Source organism: Hesperophylax consimilis, chromosome 8, assembly GCF_061612785.1.
Source record: "Hesperophylax consimilis isolate HC1 chromosome 8, BYU_Hcon_1.0, whole genome shotgun sequence".
NCBI classification, from domain to species: domain Eukaryota; kingdom Metazoa; phylum Arthropoda; class Insecta; order Trichoptera; family Limnephilidae; genus Hesperophylax; species Hesperophylax consimilis.
The window spans coordinates 10,644,935-10,671,311 of NC_142843.1; the positions used below are offsets into that span (position 1 = coordinate 10,644,935).

General features: G+C 34.7%; 1 protein-coding gene across 1 annotated transcript in view; it reads left to right on the forward strand.

Moving 5' to 3' along the window:
• LOC149421553 (uncharacterized) overlaps positions 1-26,377 on the forward strand; it is a 519,511-nt gene that overhangs the window by 441,350 nt on the left and 51,784 nt on the right. Inside the window, exon 7 of the mRNA XM_089634868.1 lies at positions 21,358-21,543. Coding sequence (XP_089490994.1) covers positions 21,358-21,543 — 186 coding nt within the window. The remainder of the gene's footprint in view (positions 1-21,357; positions 21,544-26,377) is intronic.

Consider the following 26,377-nt stretch of genomic DNA (forward strand, 5'->3'; position numbering starts at 1 on the left):
AATGGGTATATTTTATGTTCACAAATGACAAACATGTCATGTTAATAATAGTAAATCCTTTATAGGGCAGAAAGGTGATTGAAAAAAAAAAACTTTTTGTACAAATATCTTATACACGGTGTCCATAAACTAGTTGTAAAACTGCCATCACAGTAAGCGGAAAGCGTTGCCTGGGTCGTGATGGAGGAATTAGCCAGCTGTGGAATTGAACTCACGATGCCTGGCGGGAACGACGATAGTAAAAGATTTTTTATTTACTTATTTATTTATTTTTTATTCTTTTCACATATTCTGTCCATATTTCTTTTTTCTGTAAGATCCTTTTTCTTTCAATGTTTGTTTTAATATTTTGTCCGATAGCTTGAATTGGTCTACTTTGTCCAATTAATTCATCATCTTTCTCACAGAGAAGCAGTCCTGGATTTATCCTCCTGGGTCTCGTCATTCGAACACTTGTTTTCTTTATTTCCGCGACAGTGTTTGTGGGAACTAAAAGATATAATATAAAGGCATTAAAGGAGTATAATTTTTGAGCAACATTAAATATGAATCACCCTATACCAAACGAGCGACATGGGTCATAAAATAACAAGCGTGATGGTTAGTTAGTTAGGTAGGTACCGAGAAAATATTTAAAAAATAATAAAATATTTTGAAATAATTTCATAATACTTACCTGTATTCCGATTCGCCGTGCTGACGTTTCATCCCGTTCGCACTTAGTCTTGGATTCACTCTTTTCCCGGAATACTGATGATTCTTATAAAGGGCACGCCTCATTTTTATGGAATAACAATGCTGTACAAAATCGAAAAAAGTCACTTCAAACCGCGGCAGACAATCGACTGTTGAATGAATGAATGAGAGAATGTGAATTGGCGGGCGTCTAGCTAGTGATAGTTACAGATTTAAGAAAGTTCTAAATAATTACAACCGCTCTCACTATAATTATTATACAGTTAATTTTGCCTTTTTTACTGCGTGCCAAAACCGCAAATGTTCCTTGCGACGAGTAATACTGGAACATTCGTAAAAAAGCAAAACGAACATTCTATCAGAATAACAAATCAAGCCGCGCAAATTGACATTTTTACTGACCACTTTAACACCGTAGGAATGGGCTAATAGCGTGCACGTGAAACATATGGCTCGCACATATGTTTGTCTCCTTCTAACACGGATTCGGACATTTCGGCTGGCGGTGCCCGCATAAAATAATTACTTTTGTTAATTTAATTACTTGGTTATTATAAGTGATAGAACAGTGAAATTTTCGTTCGCGATAAACTCATTACGAGTATTATTTTTCGGTACTAAAATAAATAAAATATTATCTGTAGTTTTCAAATGTGGCTGAAAAATAGATTGTATGGGAATTGTCACATCTGTTTCACCTTAAGACACATTAATTTTAAACTCGGTATTCCCATTGAAAGAATAAACTATAATTACTAAATGAAAAAATTAAATTAAGGCGATGCCATACGTAGTAATTCAAAATCATGTGTTTTTGGTTTGAAAATTTGGTCGCCTAGAAATGTTTCAGATGCTTTAATTAAATACTGCGAGTAGAATACATCTTGGACTTTGAAAAATGATCGAGTATTTTTTCGATAAGTCTTTTTATAAGCCCAGTAAAAAATAATGTATAGGCCTATAATAACTGCTTTAAAGTTCAAAATCTCCTACTTATGAACCCATTTTCGGTTATGATTTTATTGTATAATGTGGCAAATTAAGTTATTTATAAAATGATCGAAAAAAAAATTAAATATTTATGCATGAACATCCACAAAATAAAATAAAAGGCATTTTTTGGCTATGTTTTTTTCTTGCATAAATCAAAACAGGCGGATGGTGTTAAGCGGGAATTTAAACCTTATCGCCATCTACGTAAGGGTTGTTATTGATTGCGGCTCAGTTTGAAATATTACGCGACGTAGTGCATCCCCTTAATTAAAACTCTCAGATCGAAGAATTATATCCGACATAATGTTTATGTTCAAAATTGTAAATGGTAGTGTAGACAGCCTTGATTTAATTAACCTCATTGAATTTCATGTACCCATTAGAGCTACTCGTTCTAAAACCCTGTTTAATTGTAACAATTCCAAGACTGAGCATTTCAAACACTCGCTTGTACATAGATTACATGAAGTTAGTAATAGGTACGCAGATGTAGCGGATATGTTTAAATGCACAGAAGCTAGGTTCAAGAAGGCTATAATAATAATAATAATAATAACATGGCATTTATATAGCGCAGTTTAGTGTCATTTCACTTCAAGTGCGCTTAACTACTCTTATAAAAAAAATTAAAAAATGGTAATTCAGTATTTATGGTTCTTAAAATTATTCCTACTGTGTGCCTTACCCAATACAGATCTAATATTATAACACTAAATACACTGTTTATACAAAGTGATGACAAAACTTAGAATAACAATAACAGCGGGACAGGACAAAACTCGAATATTAAAACTAAAACATAATATAAAACAGGAGGCAGTTTGTGCTCAGAAATGAGAATTTTCTGAGCAGACACTTTAAAACTATCATATCTTCTAAATCATTACTAATATAATGTAAATCTACTCATACTTTTTGATAATATTTTGTATGTACTTGTATCTCCTTCTAGTATTAATTTTATACTTTCTGTCGTCATTTTATCATCAAATGCCACAGTTAATTGTTATTCTGTGACATGAATTATGGTGTGTGGTATATTTATACCGTTGATATTCAATAAATAAATATTTACTGAACTTATTTGTCCGACTGTATGTTAAAAAAAATAAAGCTAATAATTATAAAAAAAATATTATAGTGTAAAACCTTTTAATTTGCTCTAATGGTAAAAAACAATAGATTTCCAGAAAAATACCTTTATTTTCCTCTGTTTGGCCTTAATCCATGCATAAAACTATTTAATACGTACAGTATTGATAACAAGATAACAGTCTCAACTGGAAATCGAACTCAGGATCGTCTTTATCCACTCAACCATTGGGACCTAATTATTATAGGTCATATTTGTAGAGTTAATAATATTATCTTTCAACTATTTTTCCCCATATTTTTGGCAGCTATATTTTTGATTGATCACAAAGTTCTGACGATTTGGTTTGAAAGCTAGATAGTGTCTCGGTATATTCGATTTATGGTTTAAAAAATATCTAGACAAAAAAAACACAAAATCGTAAACAATAAAGTATTGAAGCAAATAGAATATAACGTCTTTAGTAATTTTTGAAAAACACCAATTACAAGAACAAGAGGTTTAGTGCAGGTACTCAATTCCTTTCGGCTTATTTTCACTAATTCTTTTCTTCGTTTCACATACGGAATTTAACGGTATTTTGTATTTAAAATCAAATAAGTATATTGTTTAAAAAATCCCATTAGTGATATTCTAGATGTTAAGAAACTTGAAGACTAAAAGAATGAAAATGTTCGTATCCCGGTAAGATAGAACTCCACGGTCTAGTTTTACTTTGAACAATTAATATTAAGTAAAAAAAAAAGAATCTAGGTTAATTTGTTTATCAATAGGCCTTAAGAGGAAGCTACAAGCCGAAAATGTGTATATTCTGGGTATACCTTATATTGTAGGTAATAGGCATTAAAATCGCTTGACAAACGGAGTCTAGAAACGTTCAATATCAAGCACAAAACTAGTTTTTATTTATTTTGTAAATAATTTTATAACAAAGCAACAAAGTTAATCATGTAAAACTGTCACACATAATCTTAGCTATAATAATGTTTTTTTTAAGTTGTTTCCTTTACGCGTTCATACATTTCTATTGGAAAAATATTTTTTTTAGTATGTTACATTTATATTTTTTTGAGTAATTTATGTTTTTATTTGTATTCTACTCAGGCGAAACGATAGGAAAACCTTCAATTTATCTAAAGCATATTTTTTTAGTATTCGTAATGTACACCAATTCGTTATAAAGATTAATCAAAATAGTAATTTAGCACTAAGCTTCACCTTAATGTTCTAATTTAATTAAGCTAATGCTATAAATATTTCAAAATGAATGTTTCAAGTGCGTTCCCTCGAGTTCAACCGCCTCTATTCATTCCGTTCCTAAATTCTTTTCTTCTCGCCTTGTAAAGAAGAGGAGAATCACTTAACTCTGCGCGTAAATCAGGGAGAAGGAGATTCTAAAAATGAAACAGTAAAAAGAAGGTTTGTGTAAAGAGGCATGATCCACCAATTAAAATATAATTGTCTTGACAATTCCCAGAATTCATGTTTGTACGGAAGTAAGATTATCCTGGAGATGAAATCATAATGAAAATAAAAAAAAAGTAAAAATTACCTTGGTTTGTAATTTACACTTATTCTAAACTTTCAAAATGTATCACAAACAGCATCACCATCATCAGAGAAATCACTATTTTGATTAATCTTTATAACGAATTGGTGTACATTATTAATACCAAAAAATATGCTTTAGATAAATTGAAAGTTTTCCTATCGTTTCGCTTAGTAGAATACAAATAAATAAAAAAATTCTCAATAAAAAATATAAATGTAAATTACTAAAAAATTAATATAATTGAAGATTTTCACGGCCAAAAGTATTTTTGTTGTTTGTTTTTGGGGTGCTGCGCTAACTCATTCTTTAGCAAACGTTTCGGACAACGTTACAGTGTCCATCATCAGGGCAGATGGCAGATGGCAGGGCAGGGCCCTGATGATGGACACGGTAACGTTGTCCGAAACTTTGGCTAAAGAAGGAGTTAGCGCAACACGGCATAACACCCCAAAAACAAATAACAAAAATACAAAAAAAATATATTAAATAGAAATGTATGAACACAAAAAGCAAACAACTTTTAAAAAATACAGTATTATAACTAAGATTATCTGTGAGAGTTTCACTTGATTAACTTTTTTGCTTTCTTATAAAATTATTTATAAAATAAATAAAAACCATTTTTGTGCTTGAAATCGAACGTTTCTAGACTCCGTTTGTCAAGCGATTTTAATGCCTATTACCTACAATATAAGGTATACCAAGAATATACACATTTCTGGCTTTTAGCTTCTTGTTAAATGGCTAACCGCGTGTAAATAAATGACATGGCACCTCTTAAATGCCATCTTCAAAGCAAAATTAAAGAGGTTCTTTCTTTTCCCACCAGCAAAGCTCCGCTTCTAACCAGGAAAATTTATTTTATTTCTCTTTTCCTTACCCAACCCTTTCCACTTAGACTTAATTTATTTTATTTTTTACATTCGCCTTCTGAGAACATAATTTTATTTCCACTGAATCCAATCTACAGTTGGTTGGAATAAATACTCACTAGGTAATAATTTTACTTTTATATGGCTTACAAATGTGTGTTTATGTTTATTAAGTATTTTAAAACAAACCAATCTCACATAAAACATAAATTAGACATAAAACCACAAGTTTTTTTCTAAATACGTGAATATTGGCTTTCAAGAAAAAAATTATCACGTAATACGAAAGTTTTTGCAGCTACAACCTTTTAAAGCCTCGGGTAATTTAAAAATTGTTAATTACGGAATCAGTTCAAATAAACAAACACAGAATAAAGAATAACACAAAAACGCCTGTGTTCCATGCACGGACGTATATAAGGGGGGGGTCTTGGGGGTCCGGACCCCCCCCCCATTGCACCGCGCCGATTGTAGAATACGATAGTTTCTTAAGTCCGCCACAGTGCGGGGAGCGGGGGAATAGGCAGTGCCCCCGCCGCGGCGCGCCGCCGCCGCCCGCGTTTCGGCCGCGCGCACCATACCAAGCTAGAATCTAGTTTAGTCTATTTTGTCTCTTCGCGTTGCGCAGTTGTCAGTTGTTTTAATACAGAAAGAAGTGTCGCATTTAAAAAGTATGAAACGATCAAATCAGGTATCTCTTTTGAGTTTTTTTTCTAAGAAAGAGAGACCAAATCCCAATGAACTTTTATCAAAAGACAATGTGGAATCCTGTCATATTGAAGAAGTAGGAATAAATAGAGCGGGGCCATCCACAGATACTGATGACGATGAAGTGAAGAAAGGTAAGTCTCTTGTTTATTTTATTAGGAAGGAACCCAGTTACTAGAATTTTAAAAACTTTTATCCTGCTCTTATTTTTATTCCCAGAGAATTTCTGTAAACAAATGTTTTGCCGTGAGCATAAAATATTTGACAAATGGTAATTTCAGTGTATATGCGACGTGTACCTAAGTGTTATAAAATCATTTCGCCTTTTAACAGAAAGAAATACAATTATATTTAACTAACAACTAACTGGTGCCCGCGACATTGTTCGCGTAGACTTAATTTTTAGTTGAAAATTCTTATTCTTAACATAACTTTTTAGTTTATGAACCGATTGGAATGAAACATAGACTAAAATGTTAAACAAAACCGCATACAAATCGATTAAGCCGTTTCTGAGATTAGCGTGGTCAAACGCACAGACAAACAGACAAAAATTTTAATAACTATTTTATTGACCTCAATAACATAATTATAGTGCGTATGAATTGTTTTTTTTTTGTAAATATTTATGTACTTACAGAAACGGAACGCTTACGATTTAATTATAGTATGGATTAGAGTATTAGAGTCACAAATTATTATTATTATTCTTACAATTAAATATGACCAAAAAGCTGTTTGAAGATGGGTATGTGATGTTGTTTTGTTTTAGTCAAATATGTCTTTGTTACAGCCAGGATGGATTTGTGTTCGGCTACGTCCGCAGCCGCAGCCAGGACGGGTTATGATATTGCGCTCTACGTATGTCATCCTCCAAGCAATGACGAGGAAAAGCTGAGAGCATTAAAAGAGCTTTGGACCCCTCCGGATACATTTAAATTTCCAGTCACTATCACTGGTAAAAAGAAACTTTCTTTTCAACGCCATTGGACTACCAGGTACTCATGGCTTGTATATTCAAACGTCATGCAGGGAGCACTTTGCAAAGTATGTGTTTTATTTGGAAAAAAGCATGGCGGTCGTGGTCAGCAAGAACTTGGAGCCTTGGTTAGTAAGCCATTTACTTACTGGAAGAAAGCTTTAGAGAGCTTTGATCACCATGCAGATACTAAGTATCATAAATTTGCTGTTGAGCAGGCAGCAAATTTCTCAAGGATCATGGAAGGAAAAACGTTTGATGTTATAGAGTGCATGAATGCAGAAAACAGTAAAATTGCCGAAGAGAACAGAAAAAGATTGAAAGCCATTGTTGAAACAATTATTCTTTGTGGAAGGCAAGAAATAGCACTAAGAGGAAGTCGTGATTTTGGAGAAATTGGGATAAATGAACCCGAACATAATGATGGTAGTTTTAGAGCACTTCTTCGTTTTCGTGCGCGATCTGGCGATGAAGCACTTAAAAATCATTTACTAACACAAAACATTCACAGTAGAGCCATGTATACGTCACCAGGAATTCAAAATCAAGTGATTGAACTATGTGGTAATGCTATTCAAGCGCAAGTACTTAATAGGGTCAAAGAGGCTGGTTTTTTTACTGTACTTGCTGATGAAACACAAGACATATCACGGCGAGAACAATTAGCGTTATGTTTACGATACGTACACTGCTCATCTGGGAAATCGGTTATACGGGAAGATTTTTTAGAATTCATCCACGTAGAAGATGTTTCAGCTCAAGCTTTGGCAACGACTATTATATCACATCTCTTATCATATAATTTGGATATGGATAAATGGATTGGTCAAGGCTATGATGGCGCTGCAGTGATGAGCGGCCGGTTACGGGGCGTAAGAACAATAATCGCAGAGCAATACCCGAGAGCGCAATTCGTACACTGTGTTGCTCATGTTCTCAACTTAGTTTTAGCGCATTCATGTGAGATACCAATAATACGTAACTGTATCGGAACCATTAAGAGCGTAATAAACTTTTTTCGCCTATCACCGCTTCGCGACGGACTTTTGAAGAAAATTGCGGATCAAATTAATTCATCTCATTCAACGCTTATCTCTCTTTGTGAGACACGATGGACCGAGAAACACGTGGCTGTCGAAAGATTTGCAGAAATGGTTCCCGTTATATGCGAAACACTTGGGGCACTTCAAGATGCTGCTAGTAGCGACGTCGCTACTCAAGCATACCATCTTCAAATCGCTATGGATAACAGCCAGTTTATTGTTTCTTTAGTTATACTGAGAAAAGTTTTTTCATATACAGCAAACCTTAACAAAGCAATGCAGAAAGTCAATGTCAATTTGACCAACATTTGCGAATATACAAAAAATGTAAAAACGACTTTACTAAATGTTCGAAACGAAAGTCAGTTCGCAATTCTTTTTGAGCAAGCACAGCAGATGAGTTCAAGCGATATAGTAATGCCAAGAATAACTGGAAGGCAAACCCTGCGCAATAATATTGCAGCAGAAACTGCCGAAATATACTACCGACGAAATGTGTTTTACCCTTTCATTGATCATGTTATTACAGAACTCGACGCTCGTTTTAAACCACATGAATCGACGATCGAAGGAATTCAAATGCTGCTACCTGAAAAAACTAGTAATGACTCCAGGATAAAAGAAAATCTTAACAAGATTACACAAACATTTCTGGGTGGGGAAAATAAAGGCACAATATTTCTGAGTGAATATGAGATATGGCACAATCACTGGAAATCTGTAGCACAAAAACCTGCAACTGTGATCGACACCATCGATAACTGCGATGATCAGTTTTTCCCTTTAATAAAAAAGCTTCTAATTATTTTAGCCACACTCCCAGTGTCCACTGCAACCCCTGAAAGATCTTTCTCTACATTAAAGAGGTTAAAAACTTACCTAAGAAATAAAATGGGCGACGAAAGACTTACTGGTCTGGCTTTAATGAGCGTACACCGAGATCTGGCGGTGCAACTTGATTCCGAAGAAATTATTAATCAGTTAGCAATTAAACGTAAAAGACTAAATGTATTACTTTAAAGTAGTGTCCGACCGAACTTTCGGTTTCGGTTTCGGCCTAGTTTCGGCCAAAAAACGAGTTTCGGCTTAGTTTCGGTTTCGGCCGCCATCCAGCCGAAACTACGGCCGAAACCGAAACTGAATTCGGGAGATTTCGTCCTGCGGTCGGACATGTTCGGTGCACTGAACTGCGAGCCACGAAAACACTTTTTATTTTCATTATATTCAAATAAGTATTATTGCATTAAAAATATTTTGTCATTGTAGGTAGGATGGTACTTTTTAATTTTAATTATATTGTAGTTCATTAAAAAGAGTGCCATACAAAATGACCAGAGTTTAGAGGAAATTATTTTGTTCTTAAAATGAAAGAGTATTTTTTGTTTAGTGTAGGTAGGTACCTAAAGAAATTAGTGCACCTAAAAAAGTAATTTTGTTTTCTACCTTTTATTTTATGTTATTCGTTAATAATGTTCACACAGGTAATACCTAGATACTGTTTATTTTTTTATATTATTTACGAAGAAGTTATAACTTATTTAAAAAAGCACAACCATTTATTTGAAATAAGGAATGATAATTTTTAATTAATAGTAGTTGTAAAACAATGAATCTCGTGTCAGTTTTTTTTGTTTGAGAGAAAACTACATTTATTTTCATGTATAACTTGAATTTACAATATTTTGTTAGTGTTACTGTAGGTAGGTAGGTAATTTTTAATTTTAATTATATTGTAGTTCATTAAAAAGAGTGTCCTAATAATACGACCAAAGTTTAAAAGAAATTATTTTGTTCTTAAGATGAAAGCTCTTCATTTAGCTTGAGAGAAAACGCTTATTTTTTTCATACATTAAGTATTATTTGCATTAAAAATATTTTGTTATTGTAGGTAGGATGATACTTTTTGATTTTAATTTTATAATTGTAGTTCATTAAAAAGAGTGCCTTACAATATGACCAAAGTTTAGAATAAATTATTTGGTTATGTGATTAAATAAAAGGTGTTTCAATTTTAAAACAAATTATTTGTTCTTAAGATGAAAGAGTATTTTTGTTTAGTGTACCTTAACAAATTAGGTATAAAAAAAAGTTATTTTGTTTTCCACCTTTTATTTTATGTTATTTCTTTTTTTATGTTATAAACGAAGCGATTTTATTTAAATAAGGAGCGATAATTATGTTATGTTTATTTTTAGTTCAAATATCAGAGACTGAATGATTTATATATATAATATTTAAAAATAAAGGCTGATTGATTAAGACTGACTATTTTTTTCACGAAAACATGACCTTATATATTTTTTTTTAATTTGCGGACCCCCCCCTTATCAAAGCTATATACAGGGTGTATCGGCACTAACCCGACAAACTTTAACCAGCTATTCCTTAGCACATTTGGAGTAAAAAATGTTATGTGCACTTTGCTGTCCGGTAACGTTTTTTTTTAATAAAAAATTAATTAAACATATTTTCACCACATGTCACCACTGTTTTATCCTTTGTCAAAATTTGAAAGCAACATCGCAACTCTCGCGTGTTGCTGCGAACGAAGCCCGTATTACATAATCCAGTACCAGAAAAGAAATATTTTATTTAACAATAATGATTATTCACATTTTTCGTATGCGAATCACTGATTGTCTTCTTGTATTGTACACATCAGTTTTATTTTTGTATCTAAATTGTTTCACCTCTGGAATGCTTTGGTTTCACCTCTTACGCGTTTCACGTATTAAATAGTCTAATTTTGAAACTAAGAAACTAATTAGTAGATTTCCTGAATTTATAATCGAAGTCCAATAATTCTGAGCACTTTTAAAAACAATTTTCCTCACTTAGGTACTTATCAATAATAATAATTGGATTATTTGAACAGCGCCGTTGTTTTTTAAATCACCGTAAGTGCTCTGTCAAAATGTTACTTGCTAGGCTATCCTACAACGTATATTTTTTAATAAATTTAGTTATTTACAACTTCGCGGAATGTGATTTATGAATATTATTGCTTATGTTAAAAGCCTTCCAGAATTACCGGAATATAACGAGCAGCTTGACACACTTAAGTTTATTTCCACTAATTTGAAGGTACAAAGAATGTATAGTTTTAAAAACAATCCCGATGAATCAAAAAACGGTTCATATAAAACTGCTGCGCAACACACTGAGACAAAGGAAAGCACTCACACAAACGTCATGACTGCATTGGATTGACCACCTGCAAATGAATGCTGCCAGATTGCTAATTTATTTAAACAATAATTATTAAATTTTATTTAAAATATCGCAATTTTTTTAAAAAATCGACAATAAATTACAACTATAATTTAAAAAAAATATTCTTAACCCCACGCTTTTTCGTAATTGATTAATTAATTCAGAATTTAAACGTTGCTTGAAATGACTAGCCGTATTTGGTGACCAGATCTGAATATCCAGGTTCAGAATTTAAACGTTGCTTGAAATGACTAGCCGTATTTGGTGACCAGATCTGAATATCCAGGTTTAGAATTTAAACGTTGCTTGAAATGACTAGCCGTATTTGGTGACCAGATCTGAATATCCAGGTTCAGAATTTAAACGTTGCTTGAAATGACTAGCCGTATTTGGTGACCAGATCTGAATATCCAGGTTTAGAATTTAAACGTTGCTTGAAATGACTAGCCGTATTTGGTGACCAGATCTGAATATCCAGGTTCAGAATTTAAACGTTGCTTGAAATGACTAGCCGTATTTGGTGACCAGATCTGAATATCCAGGTTTAGAATTTAAACGTTACTTGAAATGACTAGCCGTATTTGGTGACCAGATCTGAATATCCAGGTTCAGAATTTAAACGTTGCTTGAAATGACTAGCCGTATTTGGTGACCAGATCTGAATATCCAGGTTTAGAATTTAAACGTTGCTTGAAATGACTAGCCGTATTTGGTGACCAGATCTGAATATCCAGGTACTTCCTCACCTTCCACTCCTTCCCTTAGCCATAAAACTTACCCCAATTCAACATAAAAATTGTTTAAATTATCGGATGTAATGAAATGCATAATAATTAGACCCCAAAATACTTAATTATTCAGGGAAATAAACCCCTGAGTCATCAGTTGGAAATACCAACGACATTAAGTGAAATTAACAATGCAATAATCCTATTATTGCATTGTTTAAAATTTCACTTAATTATTAGCATTAGCAAATAATATTGGGATTAGCAAATAATAATTTACGACAATTTACTCGGAAATCAATAAAGCCAGAATAATAAAAAAAGAAAGTTATCACTTACGTCGTCTGTAAGTGGCTTTACCAAAGTTTGATAATGCCGTCAGAAGGTGAAACAGCTGTCACGCGTAATAATAATTACAACTAGCAGAACTTGTTTATAAACACACTGTTTTTATAAATTTTTTAATAAGACTGTTAAAATAAAAAAAATCTCTAAATTGAAATGGAGTTCTACAAAATAAACTTAAAATCAAATAAATTTATTGCGAAGGTTCAAAGTACTGTACTGTAATATTATATTAAATAATTTTTACGTGTTTAATTATTGTTTAAAGTCAGATTAAAGCGATTAAAAAACCCACCTGGCAATTCTTATTCGAGTTTCGTTGTTTTTACGTATTGGCGCGCTTACAAGCATCAGTCGTCTCATTTTTAACCATTAATATTTAGTGTGTAGGAAAGAGAGAAGACGCTTTTCGACACACTTGTCGAAAAACTTGTTGAATGCCGACGGGCATACTCTTCTACAGATTTTATTAAATATTGATATGTAGGTAATATTGATGTGTAAATGAATGACATTGTGAGAATTTTACCAATAAATAATAAATGAAAATGCGGACATGTAGTTTATGTTAATTTTTTTATTGGAGCATTTGTTCGAAGTGACTACCATTATTTTCGATGCAAGCGTGTAGTCTTGTTATATTTTGATTATTTAAGTTTGCAGGATTTGCTTTAATTTCTGCAGCGGCTTCCATCACTCGTTCGAGCAGTTGCTCTCTTGAGGCTATTGGCTTAGCATACACTTTTTCCTTGAGAGCCCCCCACAGGTAGTAATCCAGGGGGGTCAGGTCGGGTGATCTTGGTGGCCAAGCAATGGCCGGACTTCCACGGCCTATCCAACGACCAGGAAACTCGACATCCAAGTAGTTCCGCACGGCAATCGAATAGTGTGGTGGGGCTCCATCGTGCTGGAACCACATTCTCCGTAGTAATTCGAGGTTCACATCTTCCAGAATCTCGCCCAGTTGCACTTGTAAGAACTCCAAATACATCGGTCCATTTAGTCTGGGAGGCAACTCGATTGGACCGAGTATTTGATTTCCCAGGATTCCTGCCCACATGTTGATGGAAAATCTGTCCTGGCTCGACGACTCCCGAACAAGCTTGGGGTTTTGTTCAGCCCAATGGTGCAAGTTGTGCACATTTAGCACTCCTGTTTTAGTGAACTGTGCTTCGTCGGTAAACAATATGTTTTTCATGAAGTCTGCATCTCTTATGACATTATGCAGCATTCTTCTGCAGTACACGACTCTGGAAAAGTGGTCATTCTCCATGAGGCCTTGGCAGCGCCTATAGTGAAAAGGTTTGAGCCCGTGCTTCTTCAGAACTCTCCATACCGCCATGTGTTCCCTGTGTCCTATCATCAGAGCGACCCGACGCACGGACAGCGTGGGGTCTTCGGTAATTAAGTTCAGGATTCTCTCCTCAACTGCCACAGGAACGATGTTGTGTCCTCCGCCGGCGCCTTCAATCCGTCCGATGCCACAGTCACGCAATTGTTGATACATCTGAAACAAAACAACAAATAACAACTGCTTTTATTATTCAGCTCAGTAATAATGTCAAATAAACAATCGCGGGCTTTTTCACTCATTTTATTTTTAAAGAACACTTATTTTAGGCACATATCAGAAAACTTACGTTTTCTCTTCATTTATTTCATTTTTTTATAGTAAAATGTATAACAAAGTGTTTTAAATTATAATTTTCTTAACTAGGTACGGTTGATATCTTGGATTCACAGGGGTGAAATTGAATTCAAGTAATTTAAATAATCCCATGGTGAGAAAGGGAGTGAATTCAATTGCAGTGAATGATGCATTTATTAGAGATTAAAATTAATTAACTTTTTAAAACGCCGTTTAGTGACCACTGAACACAAATCACCTAAAGTACAATTTACATTTTTAAAGTTGGTGGCCCCTTGTTATGTTTTTAATGTTCCCAGTTTAAATTTCAAAAGCGCTTTTTGGCATTATCAATGAATGTAAATAGTTTCAATAAACAATTGATAGGGTACAAACCTGGACAAAGGTAGCATGGTGTGGGACGCGTCTTCCAGGAAACCTCATGCGATACTCCCTTACGGCTGCTCGTGAATTTCCATTGCAAAATCCATAAACAAAAACAATATCTGCTTGCTCGGCAGGTGGATAATTGAGGGGCATATTTCAACAGTAAAAACTTAGATAACAAAACAAAAACGAAACTAGAAACTTGATGACATGCGAACTCCCAAAACAGCACTGACCACTGATACGAGACGGGGTGGCGGGAACCACACGGGACTTGAGACAGAATATGTGTGAAAGAGATGACAGTAGCGCGGCGTTGCCAATTATTTTACCCCTATACTGTGGGCAGTAGCGGAGTGTGGAAATTTTATTTATTTTTTGTTTTTAAAAGAAAAAAAATGTTACCGGACAGCAAAGTGTACATAACATTTTTTACTCCAAATGTGCTAAGGAATAGCTGGTTAAAGTTTGTCGGGTTAGTGCCGATACACCCTGTATACGTCCGTGGTTCCATGATCCACATATAAGCTCAATTTGAGCCAATATTTCCACACAAAACTGTGTTTCACCACGATTACGAAATTCCAATGGGATAGCGATATACAATTTCAGGCAAGAGTAAGAGAGACAGACCGAGTGCTAAATGATCTAGAACCAAAATGTAATAAGTCAGTGGCATATTTGTTTTCATTAAAATTTATACGGAAAGCACTTTTTGTTAACCCTTTATTCTATGCACACAAATAAATCTATAAAATATTAAAGACTAGACTCGCCCCTAGGTTAGAAAAAAATTCTATCCATCGTCTGCTTCTGGACGTTTAATTTTGATCAGTTTTTCAAAAAGTACAATGTGTTTGGTAATTTATAAAATCCTGAGCCTTAGGAGAATGTGTGTCAATTGGTGAGTAACAAAAAATGACCGCATGAGGTTCCAATGTCGCTTTTTATTCCTGTGCGTCAACTTCCACGTGAGTCAGCAAAACCTTCCTTATAGCTTGGAGAGGCATATTTTTGTCATAAATCCTTTTGTTAGTCAGGGAGTCCCCCACACTTAAAGGCCTCCCTTAAAAGGGCCATTTTTATTTAGCCTTCGTATTTCACCCTTTATTCTGTTACTGCGAGGGCACTCTGCTCTTAAGGAACACTCAAGTCCTTTAGTCATTTTACAACGCGAGATTCTTGGTCAAATTACATACCCGTGACTGCTTCTTATGACTTATGACTTTTAATGAAAATTATGCAAAATGTTGTTTTTTTTGGTCAAGTTTTTCTCATTTTCTTTTCTTTTCTTTCCCGCAAATAGAAACGAAATATTACCCAACCATCCCAATCTACGACGACCATTTTAAAACAAGGTGCAAATAATAAGGCTGCACAGAGGATACGTTGCTGCACGAGGACTAATATTATTTTTGTGGAGGCAGGAAAGCAAGTGTATTCGTCAAGTTTTCAGCGCTTTGTTGACTGAACGTAGCGATGTCCTGTTTTAACTTGACTGAAATTTGGGCTTTCATCTTTCTGTAAATTCACTTGTTACGTTCCTATTCCGGTTCGAAATGGCGACCGTGTTGGAAACAACCTTTAAATCCCGCCAAAGTTCGCGTGATTGTGGTTTCTACTACGAGCTGTCAAATCAGATTAACCAATATTATGGTACCTACAATATTATGGTGAAATTTGTTTGGAAAAATTGTGTAATACCTTATTTGACATTTAAAAAATGTTACGTGAAATATGTATGGTTTATAATTAAATATGTTGGTATTATAGTGAATTGTTCATTGTTCGACGAATGGTCTGATGTTCACAGAACTACTTTTTCATTAACATTTTGTTATGCCTCGGAACTAACTTTCAAAAGGAACTAAACTTCCAAAATTTGTGAATAGAAACCCAAAAACATGAATTTTTCTTTAGTGGCTTTATATTTGTTATACTTTGTTAATTATTGGCTGTATAGTTTTCCTCATCTTTGTAACAATTGCTTTATTTCTTTTTCACAATACATTTCTCCTTAGTCTCAACTATACGCCAAATTTTTATAAATTAAATTAATTTTAAAATTTCCGATTTTATGTCCGGGTTAAATCTTCCCCATAGGAAAAACTAAACCCTTCCACACACTTTGCCACAAATGATCATCTAGTCAATCAACATTATGCAAGTGCATTATATAAGCAAAATAAATACAAAACAATACAAGAACAACAGGTCAACTCACCAGAGATCAAATGGGAAAATAATTGACCGACTCCAGATATTTTCATATCAGAGGGTTTGGCTCGGTAGAACTTCTAACAGGGCCTATAAATCCTACTGATCCCTGAACATAATTATTTAAAAAATCTTTCGTTATCCTACATGTATTCAAAATGACCGACTTTTGCATCTTTATATATAAATTTTTTGATAGATCTAATACGCCTAAATTTTTAATGAGAGAGCTAGGTATAATGCCAGTAGCCGAAATAACAAATGGTAATATTTTTATAGTTTCAGAATGCCAAATTCTTTTTATCTCATTTCTTAGATCTGTTTATTTTCTTATTTTTTCATTAACAGATTTTTGAATATTACAGGAATTTGGAATAGCGACATCAAATTATTATTATTATTATTTGAGAAATATTAAAATTCAATTTCGCCTAATGGCTAATGGTACGTGTACATTTGCGAACCTTAATGTGAACTGAGCCACGAATTACGGGAAAGGAACGAAGCAACTGCAAGCGGCGTTTTGCGCCCTTTGAGGTTGCTTTATTCCTTTCCCATAAGTTGAGGTTCAGTTCGCCAGTTCAGCTTGCGTACCTATACGTAGCATAAGATTACTCTTGGAATATAAAATCCAAACAATTCTTCATTTCACCATAACATACATGTTCCGACATTGACGGCCGGCATAGTCCAGTGGTAACGCATTGGACTGCCATTCCGAAGGTCGCGGGTTCGAACCCGGCGTGCGCAAATAAATTTTATTTGATTAATTTGTGTTATTTCACAATTAATTAATTAAAATAATATATAGTATATTTGCGGCACGTTCCAGAGTGGAAGATACTACCAGTATCGCCCTGGTGTAAGACCACCATTCAGAATTGAAACGTTGCTCCAAATGGCTTTAGCCGTGTTTAGTGACTAGATCTGAATAGCCAGGTACTTCCCCACCTTCCTCTTTCCCTTCCCCACTTACCTTCAGCCTCACAACATCCCCCAATTGGGGATGCCATAGTCTCACTGGCTCCAGACGGGAGCAGTTGGGACTCTTGTGAGGTATTCACTATAAAAAATATATATATATATATTCGAAATTCACTGAAAGTTTATCTGGAAACTCGTTCGTTCGATAAAGGCTTGTAATCCCGTTTTTAACCGGAATAACAATAATTTGAAGAGAATAAATTATCAATACTCATTTTTCTCAAACTAGCTTACGTGTACCAAGCGTTATTGGGGGTTAACCTTAGGAGATAGACATATACTGTATCGAACGTCATCAGCATCATCAATATAAAATGTACATCAATTATAAAAAAACACAACAAAATGTCATCATATTTACCACTGTCGAAAACTATGTAAAACCTTCCACAAAACTAATGTTGATAAACCTGCCTTACATAAAGGTAACTCATGTTTAAAAACCTGCCCTGCCGTTTAACGGTAAATTTTATCGCTCAGACCTAAAAAGCAGTTGTCTCGCTTCAACTCAAGCAACCATCTTACTCTGGCTAGGCAGCCGCTGATTGGCTAAGCACAAAACCTGCTTGAGCGGCCCACGTGTATCCAAAAGATTTGTAAAAAATACAAATTCGCAAGCCTTTCCTGTAATAATAGGAAACAATGTTAACTAAATAGTTTTGTACAAAGATACTTGCATGTTAATTAAATAAGCTCGAATAGAAATAAAATATGTTACACGTAAGATAATTATGTACTCAGCGAAACTCTGAAAATGTAACAGAGATTTGGCCACTTATCTTGTAGAATATGTCTTATTATAACCAAATAAAGAATATTGCGACGACGTGGTTTTGGCAGGGCGACAGAGGCAGATAAGGCATAATATTGTAAAATATTAATTTGTTTTTGAGATAAACTTGGTCCATGTAATAACACGGCTAAACTCACGCCAGAAAAATAAATTCCTAAAACACAAAACGAGCCAGCGACAAACCTCGCCGGCCACGCGGTCTTGTAGCGCGTTATAAATAGAGCGCTCACATTTGTACCGGCCTCTTTCGCTTCAGACCCTGGAACCGTCAACACCTGCTGTCCGCTCTGCCTGACCCGCTTCGCTACTTGGGACCAACACACTGTGTTTGATTTCAACCCGGTTCCCCCCCCCCCGCTCCACATCCGTTGTCTACTGCAACTGCCTGCTGCTGAGCTCGCTGCTCACCGACAAGCCAACGACGCCCTGACGTCGCGGCGCCCCTGCCTCGGGCTTCACTGAGCCTTCCCAACTGCCAGCCTCGGAGAGGGGATCTGCCATTGCCTACTGAACCAGCCAGCGCCCCGCAGAGCCGTTACCGACTGAGCCTGGAGGGATACAAGAAGTTGCACCCGCAATAAAAACCAACCGCTTTTATAAAGGCGTTCTTTTCAATATGCAAATTACAAATGTCGAATATATCGTCTTTCTCAAGACGCATTCATTTATGCAAACATACAAGAGTCGATATTCCCTGGATTGAGGGGACTGAACGTTGCCGACTGAGCCAGCCCGCCTGCCAGCCCGCCTGCCAGCCAGTCCCGGAGAGCCTTCCCTCCAGCGTGCGGTCCTGCTCACTGGCCCCGATGTCACAGAGCCGTTACTGACTGACCTTGGACGAATACAAGGAGTTTTATCCGCAATAAAAACAACCGCCTTTATAAAGGCGTTCTTTTCAAAAGCAAAATACAAATTTCGAATATATCGTCTTTCTCAAGACGCATTCATTGAGGCAAACATATTACAAGAGTCGATATTCCCTGCATTTTTATGATATTTTAAATAACTCTGTAATGGTTCAAATGAAATACCTCAAGTGCTTTATTTGAATCATTACACAGGACAAAGGTAAATGTGTGCCGGTGCTTATATTTTTACAGTTTTTTCTTGTGCAGGCGACACGTCCCGTACATATACCATTGCAAACTTTTCTGTTGACCTTTTTAAGATATAAAAATCCGGGTGACCGGATAAATCATCACAATGATAATTCATCACATCTTTAAAAAGTTATATAAAGTCATGGAAAGTGATGAAACAAAAACTTTATTAACTGGGTTAAGTGGGTTAGGTTAGGTTTAAATTTTTTTTCTTCGTATCTAATGACTTTATATCACTTTTTAAAATTGTTTTGAATTGTCACTGTGTTGAGTTATCATGAAACCACAATTCCGTAGTACATTGTTTTGATATATCTCATAAGGTTTAGCCAGCGTTAGCAATGTAAGCGCCCGAAAATATATTTTTTACGACTCGATTAAAAAACATCGACTTTTTACAAATATAATATGCATGTATGATATACATAAACTTTCAGAATAAATTTTCTAAATGATAGTGAAAACCCTATCAAAATCCGTTACGTAGTTTAGAAGAACAAATAACATAAACATACAGACGCGGATAGCAACTTTATTTTATACTATTTAGATATGCTAGAATGATGACGTCACGTGCGACCTCTCTCTGGGAATTCTATACTCAAAATTTCAAAAATTTCTTGTTATAATAAAATGTGTAGACGGAAGTATAGTATGTAATATGTTTGTTGACTGAGCGGTGTTAAGTCCGATTTTAACTCCACCGTTTTCCATTTCATCTGTCTGTAAAATTGTTTGTACGTTCCGTTTCCGGTTAAAGATGGTGGCCTTTTTAATGGTTCTGTGAAAATCATTTCTGCAAGCGTGAAATCATAGTTTTTTTTTATTTGGATCTTCTCATTTGCTTTTTTACAATATTATGTTACCTACCTGCCTGAAGAAAATTTAAAAAAAAAATGTCATTGAGGTGGTGGCGTTTTTTGAATTGTATAATTTCTTATTGAAAGAAGGAGGAAGCGTAACCACGATAACACCAACACACGTATTTTCAAAATGCTACCAAACTTAACAAAATGTAAGGTAGGTGATTTTATCAAAAAACGGCAAAAAACTAACGTAGCGCAGACCCATGAAAAATTACGGGATATTTTATTGCTAAGTCTAGTTCGTTGGTAAATAACGCTTTCTTGAAAGTGGATAAAACGCAGAACCTTGAGAAATCACGAATTTTGATATTGTCAAGACTAACCGCAAGAAATTTAAACAAAAAACCACAAACAAATATAGAATTAAAATACTTTTCTGAAAGAAAAAATATATTATAAGTATTGTAGATAGGGCTCCATGATAACTCAACACACCTTTAAAAAGTGATGAAAAAAATCTATAAACCTAACCTATTTAATCTAGTTTCTGTTTCATCACTTTTCATGACTTTATATCTTTTTTGTAGGTACTTTATCGCTAGCCTGAATTCTTGACATATTTATTTATTTCAAAGAAAATTTACATTGTATGATACATTTTGAATGTTAATTCAACCGCCATGCTAGGGATGCCCGTGTGTTATGGCGGATGAAGATTGCATTTTGAAGAATTTAATAATATTCACAATAGTTATAAATTAAATTATACAATTCCGATTCAGTTTATATTTAGTTTTAGACAAATGCTATTTTTTATATGAATTAAATCAATTAAGGAATGTGAGAGATGTGTGTAGGGATTAGGGGGTTAAAGTGTATAATGTATGGGTGTTGTAGTTGAAATGTATTGCAGATGTTAGGATCCATAGAGTTATTTGTATTTTGAAAGTATAGAGCGGAGTTTCTTTTTTAGGATATCAGGGAGAAGGTTAAACGTTTTTGGAGCTAGATAGATGAATTGTCTTTGTGCTGATGTAGTTTGAGGTTTAGGTATGTACATTTTAGTATCGTTTGGTTATGTTTCTGGTAGTATGATTGTGTTGTATCATATCAATTTTGGAAATGACATATTCAAAACAATTCAAGTTTGCTCACAGACAGACTCTCGAAAAAATTAGTGTGTTTGAAGGTGATAATTTAATTTTTGAAATGTTTGTTTAGGTGAAGCTGGCCAAGGAGCGCAAGAAGGGAGACAAGATAGTGAGCGACAGCCAGGAGAGAGCGTACTGGCGCGTGTACCGCCCCCCGCCCGGCGTGCCCAGTGCGCTCGAGCCCTGCCCCATCCCCAGCCGTTGCCGCAACGGGCCGCGCTCCCGCCGGAGGGACCTGGACCAGAGCAAGAAAGAGGTACTTACCCTAAATATATATATTAGTTTAGTTCAAGTATCTTCACCAAAAAATGTAGACAATTTCTCTCGACGCCATCTAATGAGAGAGTTAGCACTTACAATGCCTTTCTCATATAAAATAAAGTTGGTTGTTTTCAGGTGAAAAAATGTAATAAGCAGTCATTTTTTAATGAATCACTAGTATATATTGAATTATTTCGCGAATAAGAGATAAGCCGCCATAGCTCAGTGGTCAGAGCTGTCGACCGGAAATCGAAAGGACACGGGTAATTCTAGTCCCGTTGGCGTCATGTATCTTTTATCAGGAGATTTTTCAATGTGGATTAGTGTTTCAGACTAATAATTATTGCTTACAAAAATAATTGTTACCCTTTGCTATGCATAAATCTTGTCTTAAAAATTAGTTTACCAAAAAAACATAATAATTTATATATATTATATTTATAGGCTGTGTGTCCATTTTCAATATACGTGTAACATACATATATTAAATAAATCAATTGAAAACAGTATATTTGGCACTTTGCCAATCGATAATAGAATATGGAATTACATAAAAATCGCACAGAAAACGATCTTAAAGGTAATACTAAAACAACATAGACTGACTCATACAGACCAAATATTCAACAGCTGTCACGTACTAGATGTGAAAAATTACATTTTTGACAAAAAAAAAACAAATTTCAACATACACAAAATATCACTAACAGACCAGTTAGACAAGCGTACAAAGAAAACATAAAAACTTCTACTGTAAATGCAAGCTTTGGACAAAGACACTTCCAATAAATACAATGCTATAAAAGCATTCAACAGTCTAACACATGAAAATAAAATTGAGGAAAACAAAAATAATTTCTGTCACAAAATTACAAAATTGATTAAAGAACAAAAAAGACAATATTACCAAAATTTCATAACATAAAATAATTTAAAAAAACCTACACGTAACACAAAAAAACCAATATAAAACACACATCGCTCACAAACACACAAGATTTTTTTTTAAATGTATTATTTTCTCTTTAAATTATGTACATCATATTTTTATATTATAAAATGAAGGCCTCAGCACGGGTAAGCCACCCAGTGAGGCCAACATTACTGGATAACTCTGAAATGTAAAAAATATTGTACCAAAATAATAATAATAACTACATATTTTTAGATACATTCTTTAAAAAAGGAAAAAAAGAAACATAACATTATTACATTACACATTATAACGGGTAATGTGTGGCATTTACATGCTCCTTGAATCCTTCAAGGCTACTGTTAAAAATGTCAACAGTCTTGGAAACGTTATTTAAAAGCTTCCTCCGTTTTGTACCCAGCGTGGGATAAGTAGCGTGATGCCGTACCTTGATGCAGTTGTTCGGTACGATCACAGACATAGGAATTAATGGACGAGAAGATAATGGCGAGGGGTAAAATCAACTGTTGAAGAACGAAGGGAGTGAAGCTGACTGTGATTCGTCAATAAATCAATCTGACAGTAAATAGGCATCTCGCATTATAATATCACCATTTACTTCTTAAAAGTAAAATCTGCTTTTGAATGAATAGACATTTTTACATGGGAGCGCAAATTACTCGCCACGTTATGAACAAATTTGCGAAGTCCAAATTCGGCAAAAAAATTCGGTTCTATTTTCAGAGTCGAATATTTCGTTTAAGTATTTAGTTAAGACACTTTTATAAATGTTCATAATTTACTTCCCAGCAACCAACCAGCTTTGTGTTTTGCGTCCAGACGTTTCTCGATGTGATAGTATATGTTTCTAAAACTGATCTATATTATACGATGTGAATATGCTTAAAATAAAGTAAAATAATGCTTATATATGGAATGTAATACGACAATTGGGTTTATTCTCTTTTTCAAATCTATTTTTACAAGTTTTCATAGTACAAGTCAACATTTTGCCGTGTTATTTCGTAAAATGAACCGATGATGCCTCGACCATAGTTCGCACAAGAATGATGACGTCACGTTTTCAAATTTCACTTGAGGCCATACGCGAGCACAGCCGGCTCCAATGGAACCGGTATGGGGAGTGGGGATAATACGCTTTTAATCACTTAGGGCAGGTCTACTAACATTCATATGTCTATGGGTACGATCAACTTATAGTATTCCGTGGGCTATCTAAAAAAAACTTGATTAAAAATCATATCATATATTAAACAGCTGATATTAACCCCCTAGGGACCGATTCTTTTTTTCAAATCTGTCGGAAAAATTTCAACATCGAACTCTATTTACTTGAAAACGAAAACTTGTTTAAAAAAATTAAAACCACAAAATCGACTCCAAGTGGACTCCTTTGTAGACGTCCCGGTTTTAAAATTATTCTGATATCAAATTTAATTATTTTGTTTTATCCATATTTGTTTATAAAATATCTTATTATTAATAAAATTACATATAACCCTCCATTTTGTTTGTAAAATATCTGAAATCTAGTAACAGAGTTTTGATAGTCTGTTAGGTAGGATGCTCGGCTAGCAATCGGACTCCCGTTTCAACATGATGTATGTGCTTAGTGAAAATGTCTGAACTACGATTCTTACGATCGTTACTGTCAATATTCCAATAGCGACAGCTAAGTTAAGTTAAACGTTAAACGTGACATCCAAAGTAAAGGATCAGACATTTGGCTTTGTCCAATATTTTTCCACCGCGGATATAATAAATTGTCTTCTTATTTTGGGGTATGGGTATCGCCATAGGTCACCCCAAGTGGTTCGCTACTCTTGGTCAGGTCATGTCTTAATTTTGGGTATCGGTACCGCCATAGGTCTCTGCCATAGGTCTCTGCCATAGGTCACCCCAAGTGGTTCGCTACTCTTGTTCATGTCATAATTTGGGTATGGGTACCGCCATATGTCTCTGCCATAGGTTACCCCAAGTGGTTCACTACTCTTGGTCATATCATAATTTCAGATTCATGAAGTGAGGTTTTTCAAGGTCTTGGTAACAGATGCGCCTTCCCATGAAGTGCGTGGCGGGCTAGATTGGGAGAAGCTAGTTGAGGTCGACAGCGTATTGCCTTGCACCGCAGTGGGAAGGATAGTCATATTCATGTTCCGTATATACATTCGCAAACACAAATAATAATTCATCTTAATATTTATGGCATAACTTGCAAAAAAATTTCCCAAAATAATTAAGTTAATGCCATCTATAAACGAGCTGTTTATGAATAATTTAAAATTTATCGTTAAACACAATAACCATACATAAATTAAAAGTATGAGGTAAGGTATAATAGCAAAATTAAACCAAATAAGGTGCATTTCGTCGCAGGTAGTTGGCAATGGAATCCCTATTACTTCGGTTAAAGTGAATTAATCAGAGTAAAGGAGCAATTTAAGGAAAAGAATGGCGCGCATTGCCAGGCGCTCAGACCTGCCAGGTCACGTGCTGCTATTCAACATGGCGACCTACATCAATTAGTGCCCACCCCCCTACTTCCACCCTCTACCTACCCACGCACCTTTGCTGGCAGGTGACTGGTGGATGATGACCGATACACAAAGGTCAGAACTGCAACTTTAGCTGGACAAAAATAGCAAATGTCGAAATTTCGTTAAAATCAAAAAATTTTGTTGATAGAAGCTAGAGTGGTAATTAAATATGACAATAATCATTATTATTTTTTTTTAAATAACCCTTCACCCTTACCGTTCCTCATTGCATTTTTTTGCATCGAAAACAATCCCTTGCGTTTATAACCTTTTTTAAGTTGTATGATAAATTTTTATAACATTGTTTTGTTGGGGTGATGAATTTTTATAACCTTATTTAAGTGGTATGATAAATTTTAATAACCTTATTTAAATGGTGTGATAATTTTTTGTAACCTTGTTTAAGTGGTGTGATAAATTTTTATAACCTTATTTAAGTGGTGTGATAAATTTTTATAACCTTTTTTAAGTGGTGAGAAAAATTTTCTACGGAAATACGTATGTTCTGAAGTTCAACATTTTTTTAAAGTGAAACTGCACATCTGCTCCCAACCGTCTGGAGCCAGTGAGACTAAAGCACCCCCAATTGTAGTATTTTGTGAGGTTGGGAAGTACCTGGCTATTCAGATCTGGTCACAAAACACGGCCAAAGCCATTTCAAGCAACCTTTCAATTCTGAATGGTGGTCTTAGATCAGGTCGATACTGAGAGTATATTCCATTCTGGAATGTGCCGCAATTATACTTTTGTACATTATTTTAAAGTTAATTTTAGAGTAATTTGTGAAATAACACAAATTGTTCAAATAAAATTTACTTTCGCATGCCGGTACTTAAACCCGCGACATCCAGCACGCTAGTCGAGATCCTTACCCCTTAATCACGGAGGCCGTCTAGATAATAATGATAATAACTAGCGGTTAAAAACCCGCTCTCGGGTTTTTTTCTGCTAGGCCCTGCGGGCGGCTCTTAGTTGGGCTTCGCCCATTTTAAGTGATATTAACAACAGTTACATTTAATAGATAGATATTAGGACATTCACAGAGAGAGGGTTAGTATATAATATATTGTTAAAACACGGAACAGGAAGGAGTTAATTAATAATAACATTCTAAATTTACGCATAATAAGAATGACAGTTGTTTGAATAAATGAAATTTTACGTATTTGTGATGGATTATTTCAAATGAAACACTATTATTGACTACATGTCTACAACTGATATTAACTGTTATCGTACCTAATATAATTAGCTCATAGGAGACTTGCAGTGCTTAAATATGTGTTACAACCATCAATGTCTATAAGTTGAATCAATATCGTTTAGTTTGTCACAATTAAAGATAGTTATAACAAAGT